The sequence below is a fragment of the Bactrocera oleae genome, chromosome 4 (assembly GCF_042242935.1).
Source record: "Bactrocera oleae isolate idBacOlea1 chromosome 4, idBacOlea1, whole genome shotgun sequence".
In the NCBI taxonomy this organism is placed as follows: Eukaryota; Metazoa; Arthropoda; class Insecta; order Diptera; family Tephritidae; genus Bactrocera; species Bactrocera oleae.
Genome location: NC_091538.1, coordinates 4716927 through 4729808, shown reverse-complemented (window position 1 = coordinate 4729808; position 12882 = coordinate 4716927). Strand labels below are relative to the sequence as shown.

The 12882-nt window shown below is 32.2% G+C and overlaps 2 protein-coding genes across 3 annotated transcripts in view; one reads left to right on the top strand and one right to left on the bottom strand.

The window, feature by feature from the left end:
* The window catches only part of mwh (multiple wing hairs), a 94750-nt gene that overhangs the window by 11964 nt on the left and 69904 nt on the right, over positions 1 to 12882 (bottom strand). The window lies entirely within an intron of this gene.
* LOC106626877 (lysozyme 1) lies at positions 919 to 1450 on the top strand. Its single transcript, XM_014246756.3, has one exon. It carries the CDS (start codon positions 968 to 970, stop codon positions 1391 to 1393), a length of 426 nt encoding a protein of 141 aa, XP_014102231.1. The 5' UTR covers positions 919 to 967; the 3' UTR covers positions 1394 to 1450.

The following is a 12882-nucleotide window of genomic DNA, read 5'->3' as shown; positions in this document are numbered from 1 at the left end:
TGAATATATATCTTTATAAATATATATTTTCGTATGAGAAATAGCTTCTAAATTAATATATAAATAATTTTTTCGTTTTAAGACTACATTTAAAACAATAAAAACCATTTTGTATATGGAAAAAAATTTCACAAAAGTTTGTTATTGTAAATAAATTATATGTATCTACTATTAATCTGGAAGGTTCTATAGTCATAGGAACCATCTGGATTTGGTCGCACGGCTGTCCGTCCGTAAAGTACTCTTCTGTTCAGCAATACAAATTCAACGAGCTGATTGATTATATGGAATTTCAAAGCTTTTGAGTTCGCTTGCCAGCAAACAACGATTGAAAGGTCGGCGGTAGAAAAGTTGTGCAACCCAGCCGAAAATTACTATCAAACTCATGTGATCTGTCATATTGACTGTTTAATAAATACATTTAAGTTATATAACATATAATTGTTTCTTCTACACTAAAAAAAAAATGTGAGCTCAAATATGGTAAGTTTGCTTTTGATTTAAAAATTGCATAGTTTTTTCACAAATAATGTTTTTTTATTTTTAAATTGCGTTGTTTACACTTTGTCTTACAAAAAGTGCTCGGCAAAAATACATATATGCGAGAGAAAAGGCATAATTCGAAAATCAATAAAATTAGTATTTAAACCCCATAGCCATCGCTACGAAATAGTATTTTGTTTGCAAAAGATGGAGGGCATGATAAAGTGAGCTCCAAAGCTTTTTTTTCTGAGTGTAGATATAGTTTTGTATATGCGTAAGCGATAAACTTGCAAGATTACCATATATAAATCTAACTATCGACTTTTAATTAACACTCTTTTCTTCACTCAAGTGTGATAATGTAATCAATGTACACGTTTTCTTATCATTTCTTGTTTTGCAACAAATTTACTATAAAAGCGGAACACTTTCTTTTGCATAAGCATACGTTTCTAATTAATAGTTAACACACTACGCAAACAAAATGAAAGTTTTAGCATTCTTCATTCTCGCTTTGGCTTTGGCCGCGCCAGCCTTTGGCATAACTTTCGACCGTTGCTCGTTGGCTCATGAGCTGTATAGCTTGGACGTACCAATGGATCAATTGGCACGCTGGACTTGTATTGCTGAACGCGAGAGCTCTTATCGCACCGGTGTTGTGGGCCCAACCAACTCTAACGGTTCCAACGATTATGGTATCTTCCAGATCAATAACTACTATTGGTGCCAGCCTGCCAACGGTCGCTTCTCCTACAACGAATGCAATTTGAGCTGCGATGATCTGTTGACCGATGACATTAGCGACTCAGTACGTTGCGCACGCCAGATACAAAGACAACAGGGTTGGACTGCTTGGGCCACCTGGAAGTATTGCAACGGTACCTTGCCCAGCATTGACTCATGCTTTTAAGCTTTAATATACTAATATTTGCTTCATATTGAATAAAATTAAATAGATAAAAATAAACCTTGTTTGTATAAGTTCATTGCCGGAGAACAAATTCTGAAAATTCAAATAATATTTGTTAGTTCTTAAAGAATTTCAAGTGTGTGCAAAGAAGCAATTAATACCACTGATATGCTTAGTTTGTAGTTTTGGCAGTTATTAATGCAATCAGCTTAGTTAAAACACAACGCACAGAATTGCTTATGTCATCGGGGCAGCAGAAGTAGTAATTGTAGTTAGTTGGGCCCGTAATACCGCTGTGGTAGAAGCTTTCGCGTTCAGCAATGCAAGTCCAGGGTGCCAATTGATTCCTGTTAACACCCAAGCGAGACATCCCAAGAGCCAAGGAGCAGCGGTTGAAAGTTTTGCCAAAGGCAAAAGCGGCCAAAGCCAAATCGAGAATGAGGAAGGCAAAAACTTTCATTTTGTTGCATTAAATGTTTACAAGCAACTAGTGATTAAACTGAAGAATTGGCGCGGCCTTAATAGTGAAATTGGTGCAAAAATTTAATATTGCTATTACTTTGACGGCATAGAGTGGCGCGTAAAGCGTTAATATTATTATATTATATGCCGTCATTGATGATTGATGAAGAAAGTGTTTAGTCTTAATTAGCTGTATGTTGTATATAGCCTGCTATCTATAATTCCATATCTTAGTTTGCATATTTATTTGTATTCATTACAAATTATTGTTATTATTTGATAAATAAAATAATATTGATTTTGCAATGAGAGTTCTTTAGTGTAGTATTTGTTTTTCTCTACTCATTGATTTGGAGACTACCGGGAAATTTAGTTTAATAAAAGACCTGAAGTGGTAATCTCAGCACCGTAGCGGCAATTTTCTTTAGCCATTTCTCTTGCGAAAGAAATGTATATTCCCATGTTTCATTTGCATCAAGTAATTGTAACGCTTTACTATTGCAGCAACATTCAATTACGAGCGGCTTTCAATTGAAGTTCACTTGCAAATATTTCGCATTGCGCAGGCGCACGATATTTGAGTGCAGTTTGAATGGCAATGTAGTGGCATGTTGTGTATAATTGAAAACTGCATAAAGCGTGTGATTGCTGCCAAAGGCTTTTGACTGTGCGACTACAAAGTGTCTAGGCATGTACCATAATTGCGTTAAGACTTAGGAAGCGTACGCGTGCGCAATGGAGAGAAGCGTGAGGCGCGGCATTCGATTCGATCGGAGCAAGATAACAACAACATACTAACAACATTCGGCTATGGTTGGTGGTGGCGGTGGGTGTTTATGACTGCTTTCGGAAGCCGCGGTGGGCGTGAACGAACACAAGTGCATAATTAGGCTGAGCAGCGGTGGGCAATGCTCGCATCGTTGCGCCGCGTGAGCAATGAATTATGCGAAATTTAAGCGAAATATTGTTTTATTTCATATTTTTTATGATTATATATTGCTTAAAAGCGTGTGGGAGAAATTTCGCCGAATTGCATTTCTTAGCCTTTTCCGTGATTTCATTGAGAGAAGGAGGGCATAGGAAGTAGAGTAGGCAAAAAAAAAAAAAATTTTTCAACTATAATTGCTGGAAAAATGTGAAAATTACAAACTTTTCATGAAATTGTGAAATAAACAATATACATTTCCATATATATATATGCAGTCAAGTAAGTTGGTACACAAATTATAAATTTGAAATCAAATATTAATGATAGTTAATTGATAAAAAAATGAAGAGAAATCAAAATTTTTGCAGAATTATTTGATAACTAATTATTATTTATTTATTTTTCTAGGATTTTTTTTTTAAAAAAAATTTATTAATAACACATTGACAAAGTTTTCTGTAAGAAAGTATTAAAAAATATATTTTTTCAAATCAATTTTTTATGTTTTTTTTTGTTTTTAACTAAAATTAAGTATTGTATAGTAAACCTTTTTTAAATTTAAATATTTTTATAATACCCCGTATATAGTATGGCGTATGTTTATTTAATTTTTTTTTTCAATTAACACTTTTTTTATTAACTTTAATTCTTTTATTATTTTCGAGTAAAATATGCAGCACTTTTGGACAAACTAATAGTTTGAAAATTTTATATATAATTCAAAGAATTTTTTTTATATTTTTTGTTTGATTTCTAATTATTAAAGGGTAGCTCTAAAACAAATTTTAGTTTAATGTTATAACTTTACTTGCAAAATAAAGTTATTTTATGAATACAAATTCATGTTTTTAATAACAACTATGTACTGCTAATGTATTCAGACAAATTTAATTTATGAATCCAGTGTTGAAGAGAAAATATGTTTTCCGTTTAGTTGATACAAAAGTCGTGCCAAATAATTGAATGGTAAATATTATTGAATAAGCAAAAAATGTTTAAAAAAACCGTTAACTTGCCTTGCACTGAAGCTACAAATACCCTTCACAAATACAATAGGCTCCGTATAAGAGCTTGATTCCGATCGTTCAGTTTGTATAACAGTTATTTGCTATAGGTGTGCGTTATCGGCGGTTTCTACGAATAAGCAGCTTCTTGGGGAGAAAAGGACTTGTGCAAAACTTCAGATCGATATCTCAAAAACTAAGCGACTAGTTCGTGTATATATGGTATAGAGAGATGGGCGAACAGACAGACGGTTATGGCTAAATTAACTCAGCTAATCATGCTGATCATTTATATATTTTATAGGGGCCCCAACGTTTCCTGCTGGTTGTTTAAAATTTCGTGGCAAACTAGCACGTGCAGGGTATAAAAATGGATGTTGAAAAAGAAGAAATTTAGGAATTGAAGAAGAAAATGAATGACTAAGATTATAATGATAACTCTGTAAGTAAGCTAAAAATAAAATTCAAAACTCATTTGAAGCCAACGACAGCGGCTAAAATATAATGGTGCTGACAAACGTGCTGATAAAAGCGTCAGCGAAAATGCGCAGGCGCAGCATGCATCTGCTTTTATACATGTGTATGTATATGTACGTGCATACTACTTGCAGCAGCAGTTTTACTCTGTGTGAATTGCACATAGTCACCTTTTGCGGTTTCTTCTGTAATGGCGCTGAAACTTCATGACTTCGAATTTAACTGCGATTCCAAAATTTACGACTAACTACTTGCAAATTTCGCACGACTACTATGTGAGTATACATTTTGTAATTTTTCATTGCAAAAGAAGCAGTTAAAGCAACTTTCTACAAGTATTACAAAAAAGTAGCAACTGAAAATAAATAATATATGGAAAATTGTGGTTGTACACACTTTGTTGGCTATACGCACTTGTAAATTTTTGTTTTTTGGTTTCAAAAGTCATATCAGACTTTTAACAATTTGATATAATTAGTTGTTGATATTTTAGCTGAGGCTTCTATCAATATTTTCGCATTGATTAGCGGTAAGTGTTCATTATCGCTCTGAAACCACTTATAAAATTTAAAACACAATAAGATAAATAATATCTGTTGCACGGAGAGAAACCACATACATATACAAGTATGTATAAATAATAATATTAGTTATCAGCTTGAAGTTATTGAATAACGCTAGCTAATTTCATTATTTTTATAATAAGATATAGAACTACAATTATATTTTTTATTTTGTTGTAAAATTTTTTTTATATACTTAAATTTTTCGGTAAAAAATGCTTAGTTTGGTAATAAAGATTATGAAAACTTTTTGAGAGCTTTCACTTCCTTTTTATTCAAGCTTTCATTTCATTTAGTACAGCTTTCGTTTACGAAAGAGTTTCTTATTGTGAAGTTATGTAAAGACTAATACAAATTCTAAATCTAATGTGGTTTATAATATAATAGAAATTTGATCTTAGGCAAAGGCAGTCCTTTTCGATTTTATTAGTTGTATAATGTATGTCTTATTTCTTCAACACAATTTTTTCAGTGACCTATTATTATTAGAGGAATTTTATTGGTTTAAAGAGAGAGAGAGAGAGAGAGAGAGAGAAGAGAGAGAGAGAGACTTGCTCAGATTACAAGAAAGCTTTGTGACTTTTTAGAAAAATTTTCTAAGTTAAATTTTGAAATGATTTTCCTAAATCGTACATCAAAGTAGTTTTTGTTTAATTTTTGGTATAATGACTAACGAATCACGTAGTCTTATGAACGTCCTCTCACAAAATTTCATTTAACCTCGTTGGCAGAACAAACTATTAGAAACGGTTCTTGGCGAACGCTTAAAAATTTGATATCATTTGATAAAATTTGGTATCATCAAAATTATATTGTAATAAACCAAAAAAAGTGCACTGAAAATTATTAGATACGGATTGGTGAGGGCATATTGAAAAGAGTTGATGCTAGTACTAGGTCGCACTTTGCAATAGTGTTGTTGTCAAAATTATAGCGTTACAGAATTTCGCGTTAGACCGGTTTCTCTGCAGCGTGCTGTTACTTATGGTTTGTTATTGAATATTGACTTGCAACATATAATATTGCCGCTGCATGTGTAACAGTTTCACTTTCTTTCGTGGCAATTAATCGTGTACAACGCCTTGACAAGATTAAATGCTGACAAATTAACGGCCACTGCACGCTGTGCGAATCAGTGAGTTTTCAAAGCGATTAAACAGTTGCAACACTAGTTGGTGTAGAAAATACTGACAGCTATGGTTGAGTGTGGTGAGTGATGACAAATATTTGTTGTTATTCATGCAGCAGGCAAATGAGTCGACCAACTGACAGCCAATGCAGTTACTTTGCCTGGCATGTAACTGTCGAAACGCGCTAGTGGTTCACTGCGTCGCAAGCTTTGCGGTTCTGGTACTCTACACACTCGACTCAGCAGCAGTGGCAACAACAGCTTTATTTGTCTGTCCGTTTGGTCGGCTTGTTGTGGTGCTGTAATTGTTATTTTTAGCATATTTTTTTTTTCTTTTACAGTTTGTTCAAAATTTTTTTGCTGTTTTTATTTTTATTGTAACTATGTTTTCACTTTTACTAGCCATTTCTGACGTTTAACCGCATCTGCGCCGCGCTGAAAACAAGTTGCCACTTATTCCGTTTTATTGATTTGTTGCACGCTTAACTGTCACAGCTACAACACTCCAAGCGGCTAATTGCTTTCGGTAAATATGGTGTTGACAATGTATGGTATATAACATGCATACATATCCACAGTTACTGTATGTAATAGCCGATTTTGTGATTTTGTCATTGGCACTTAAGCAAAAATGGTTAATAAATTTTGTGCCGTTGTTGCAACTTAATAATTTGCCATTTTAATATTTGCTTCAATTTCAGTAATGTTTATTACAGCCAATGCAGGCGATATGCTTGTTGAAGTATTTATTTTGATTTCGTATTACATACATACGAGTATATACAGACTTATGTAAATATGGTCTTATGTAAATATGGTAGTGGCAAAGTGGCATAAAAATGGTGTTACACTTAGCTATGTGGTTTGTCCTAAACAACAACAAAGTAAAATGTTATTATAGCCCAAACACCAGGCGATCTGTTAGTCCCTCTGTATGTATATACGCGAACTATTCTCTCCGTTTTAGAAATATCGATCTGAAATTGTAACACGTTCTTTTCTCACCAAGAAATTGCTCTTTTGTCGGGGCCGCCGAAACCGGACCACTATGCGTATTGCTGTCATACAAACAGTTTTGGATTTTCTAAACAGCTTTTTCAGTGAGGAAATACAAACGAGAGATTGGCATTATTTTTAGAAAATTTGTTTTATATTGGAGTTTAAATGGGGATTTGTGCTTTTATAACTATACCAGATTATTCCGTGAGATCAAAATAATCGCTCTTCAATTCTAAATACATACAACTGCTAATTCATTTCGCTGACTTTTTAGACGTTTCGAATCACAGCATTTATTCATCTGATTCAGAAAATGATTGCTGAATAAAACTATGGCCCTTCAAAAGCCTGTTATGGAGCTGTACTTTAATGTTGGTGAATTGAATTAGTAAGTTAGGACTTTCAGATAACTGCATCTAGTTATTTTGTAAACAACCAGATTCAAAGCTCTAATTTATTGCAGCTCTCTCCACTTCATTGCTGATAAGTTTATCAATCAATAAACATTGGCTCTTGAAAAAAGTATACAATTCATGCTACACACGATAAAAGCGCATACACACCCATTCATTTATCAATCGCTGTAAATTATTTGAATTCACAATAGCCACAAAAGCGTTTGCCGAATCTAAATATTTATAAGTAGAACTTTTATCACGGCAGTGGGTTGGTTCTGCTCAATTAAACGCGTACAAATAGTGACAAAGGTCTAATCTAAGCAGTAAATCATAAGTAATGGGTTTATCAACAAAACTGTCGCATTCAACGCGATTTTAATGCGGTTAACGGTAGTTGAAGTGTAATGATACGGTGTTACATAATCATATATACAATTTGAATAGATTTGAATGGAGCCGTTAAGGGCGGTTGGTTATCGTAAAATACATGAGGAAAAATATAAAAAAAATATAAACAATTTTTTACACGCTTACCGCTCAGCGTTGGCGATTTGAATTAATTAATGCTTTTATTTGGCTTTATTGCCTTGTTTTACACACCTTGGCATGCAATTATTTAACTAATTGTTTTACAACAAAACTATTTGTGTTAATTAGCGTTCGAAGTGTAGCGAATTTGGTTAATTGATTAGATAAATGTAAAAACAACAAAAAAATATGCAAAGGAAAAAAAAGAAAAAAAAAATGAAAATCTAACACAAGCATACATATAATATACATATATTTGCAATAAGTTGTTCAATAGTATATTTCAGATTGGGAGCGAGCGCAGCAGCATGGCGTTCACGCTACAAGCCAACGTTTAGCCACCATATGTTTATACACTAAACAGAGTATATTAAGTTTGCAACGAAGTTTGTAAAACATGGAGCGAATGAAGTATGGAAGTAATGAATAGCATGACGAGGTGCCGTCTGTATATACGCTAACTAGTACCTCAAATTTTAAGATATTGCTACTCATTTCTCGGAACCGCCGATATCATAACACTATAGCTATATAAAGCTGCCATAAAAGCTGAGGAATCCAAACTAAGTTCTTTTGTGTAAGACTTTTTTATTCGAAAGTTGGTTTAGATTATGCTACAAGCTCCGAAAAATTTCTTCTGATCGGAACACTATAGCATATAGCTGTCACTCAAACTGATCGATCAATATAAAGATAAAAATCTTTTTATATTCTTTTATGCTATAAAAGATGCAGCCGTGAGTGGTGTTATAGTAAAATTAAAATTTTTGTTTGCTTTGTTTTATTTCATGTGTCAACAATCGATAATCAGCAGTTCAATTGTTGATTGTTGATATGTAAGCTACTGTATATTTGCGGCCGCACGAGTACGACTATGATACGCACCTATTCAAGTAGTCGTATTAGATACTCATTTGTGTAAATAAAATTGTTGAATGGCATTTTAATTGGTTTAAAGTGTGAGCACTTTTGTTTACACTTGAAATTGCGTAATTGTCTGCAGCTTGTAAGGCTGTATTTAAAATGGCTTTAGAGAGGTTCTATTTAAATATTTACGCTGTAAACAGACTAAAGGTCTTATTGTGGGTAGAAAAAAAACTGCAAATATCTACAAAGTGAGTGTTTTCAGCAAAGGTTATTAGAAAATGCATCACTGACGTCATATAAAATCTATAAAGGTATAGGCATAAATTGTAAGGCATTTCAAAAATAATTTTGGTCAATTGTTGCTGAGAATTTCGGCAGTTAATTCTCTTTTGAACGATTCGAAATCTTAGCACATAACCTATAGATTATGTAACTTTGGCATTTATTATAAGATCCACTGAACAGATATCACATGTAGGCTATCGTATAATCTATAGAATGACACTTAAATAAATCATTTCAGTGTTCTAAACATTTGCCCAAAAATCTGCTCTTGCCGAAGCACAATAAAAAATTCTGATCAAAAATATCTCTAAAATATCTAGCTTCACTAATCTTTCTGACCATTAAAGTTTACAAAAAAGAAAGCTTGAGGGCCATGTATTATTTGTGTGCCAGGAAGGTTAAGCCAAGTTTTAATTAAATGTTTGTTTTTTAAATCAACTTTTACTAAATTTTATTGATCAATTCAAAAAACACTAGACAAGTAGTTTAAACTATGTGTAATAAGACAGAAATAATGTTGAATCTCACAATTGGCGCTCAAAATCTGATTTTTAAGCTAAGCGCATGCATTTCGTTTATTGTTCCAAAAGTTCATATCTCAATGCGAAAATTGCTGAGTAAAAGCGGCATAGAAAGCATGTGAGAAAAGCTTTATTTATAAGTCAGCAGGTAACTATTTTTTTCGCAAAATTTACATTTCGTATAATATTTTATTTATTACTGTCTTTAAGCGCGAATAATGGCGAGTACAGAGAAAAGATTATAATAGATTTTAGTGCTAAAATTTTTTCTACGAGCCAATTATTTTGGCATGGCATAGTAAACTGCAAATGATGACTATTTTGTTACGAGGTTGCTTGGGAAAATAACTTTATCTACAACTCGGTAGCTCGGTAGGTCGGTAGTTGAGCAGACGTTTAGCTTATTTATGTTTTTTTTTCATATTTTTTGTATACTTAGCTAAGAGAGCTTTCTTTATTTTCTTTGCTTCTTTCCGTAATGATGAATGATCGTGCGGCGGCTGCTACTGTCGCTGCTGATGGCGAGGTTAGCTTATCTTAAATGCAATCATGACGTGTTGCTCGTTTGTCACATTTTTCAGCGGCAACTCTTTCTTACATACGTTGACACTTTTGCAGCATTTAGTCACACAGTTTCTAGCTCCAGCTAGCTCTTTCACATGCGCATTCAATTCAAATGCTGTGTACCTTTCTGTAAACATCGATAGATATGTAGCTTTTTAACAATTTTTCTTGATGACTTCCGCTAAATTGGCACATAATTATTTTATTACCAATGTTTGTATATACTTACTTATATATAGATATATGATTTTTGCATTTTAATTGGATTTTTTTATATTTCTGTATAATTTTTTGCGTTAAATTTGCACTTTGCGCTTTCTATTATTTTATAGCAAAAAAAAAATATTTTTATTTGATATTTATAAAATGTAGATAATTTTGTTTAAAATTTAATTTAGAATGTTTAATATATAATATGAATATTTTCTTACTCGCTACTAAATATGCTCACTTTGTCGCACATTTATTGCCCATAACCATTTCTTTTTCTTGCTTTATCTTTATTGTGTGTTTGCTGCTGTTGTTGTTAGTCCCACGCGTTTTTGTTCATACAAAATTATGCACATCTTGTTGTTGCTATCTCTCTAGCCAATTGTATACATTTTTTTTTTGCACACGGCTGTGAGTAACAAATGTCTTTCATTTACATTTTTGTCGTTGGCGATTTTTCATTTCTTTTCCCACCTCAGCTTTAATTTATTTGCTACATATGCTTTTTCCGCTGTTTGCATAATTTTATTAATTTTTCTCCTCAACTGTAACTTTACATGTCTGCTGGGATTTTTTTTTGCATATTCTGCAATTTAGTTGTTGACAGCTGTCACTTTTATGTTGACAAACTGTCAACAGTTTGATTTTCATGACATGCAGTTGTAGTCTAGAGACCAATATTTTAATTTAGTTTAAGGTGATTTTTAATGTTGTTGGAAAGATCGAATATGAAAATATGCTATTTATTTGCAAAAAGTGTCAAATACAGTTCGCAAATCGTAGGGATGTTAACCAGTAAGATTTTCATATTTGATTGCATTTGATTTTCTGTAAGATTCTCATGAGTTACATCATTGTTATTATGCTCTATCTTACAAATTTTAAAAACAACAGGGATCTGTTTGCTCAAAGTATAACAACTAAATATCAAGTATGTATTCAGGAAGTCAGTGATAAGTTAAAAATCATTAAATTGAGTTTATAAATTGACATTTGTTTCATACCGGTTGACGGCTGAAATTTTTGTTTGCTTGTTGAGAAGTAACTCATCATTAGTTTTTTATTAAAAACTAATTTTCAAAAGTTAATCATACGTCACAGGTACTCACCTAAAATGAGAAGAAAATGAAATATTTATTTTAGCTAATTGTTCTTATTTTTTATAAAAAATATTCCAATATAGACAAAAATTATTATGATATAGATAAAGAATTATTTTTTTATGGCTTATAAGTAGAGTTGATCAAATTTAGGGTACTTTCGATGGTTTGAGTGTTAGAGTTGGTTCCTACCCTAGTAGCGAGTTCTTAGAATCTGCAAAATTATTTTTCATGACGAAATCCTAGAATTTTGGGATAAGGTTTAAATATTGCTTTTGACTTTTTGAAAAATTTCTATCTACTAATCAACCTTTTTACAATAATATTGAAGTATAAAGATTTTTATGGGGAAATTTATATTTATAATAAATAAGCGCTACATGAATGTTTTTTTTTACTAAAATATGTACTATATGCAATCCTTATATTTTAATTTTTGGGAATTGTAAGTTTCAAAACTCGAAAACACGGGATTTGCAAATCAATAGATTGCAAACTGTAGCATGTACGTATGTAGAAGTGAAAAAGGAGGCGCAAAAAAAAAATAACAAAAGCTTCCGATTTATTTGACGAAAAAGTTATAATTTTTTAAATAGTTTTTTCTTAGATCTAAATATTATATAGTCTAAAAATTGCATTGCCTACTCAACAGCAACATTTTTTTTCCAAAGTTTGAATTTAGCAAATATTTAAAATATATACATGTAATTCCTTTTTTTTATATATATTTCCTCTTACTTACTTAGTTGGTAAGTATATATGTATATCCAAAGTCATAAAAAAATCTATATAAAAAGTTCTTTTTCTTTCCATCATATCTTTCAAATGAAGAAGGTTCATTTTAGAAAAAAACTATTTCTGCGAATAAATCATAAAAGCTAGCAAAAAAGCCAGCTGAAGGCGTGGGAAGCAGCAACGTTGAATAGGAAGCTTAAAAATATATCGACCCTAGGCGGCGTTGAACAGGCGCTAAAGCAACTTTTAAGAGAAATAAAATGGCACTGTGACTGAAAAAAACGAAGAATTGGGAATGGCAACTACACAAAATAAATTAAGACTATACATTTGTATGTATGTCAAGAAAATTATGTGAAAAAAAATTATGAAAGAAGCAAACGTAATACTTGGAAAACGATTAAAAGCGATGAAAGCATACTTAACACATACACAGCCACACGCAATAATTTGCATAATTTAAATTACTTTGAATGCAACTAAACTTTACGCAGAACTTACAGCGATACGCACATATCCATATGTAAATGTGTGAATGTCGGAAGTGTGAGAAAATTCTAGGTTAGAATGCTAGCAGAGGCGGATACTACTCATATTTCTGCGCATCTTCGTTGGCATTACCAGCTTTGAGGCAAGCAAATATAAAAGAATTAAGCGTTTAAATGCGCTAAACAAAAGCATCAAGAATTGACAAGACGCAGATCATGATGATAGCATTG

What these genes read in the sequence shown, in the direction of transcription:
- LOC106626877 (XM_014246756.3), top strand. Translation starts at nt 968, where the DNA reads ATGAAAGTTTTAGCATTCTTCATTCTCGCTTTGGCTTTGGCCGCGCCA.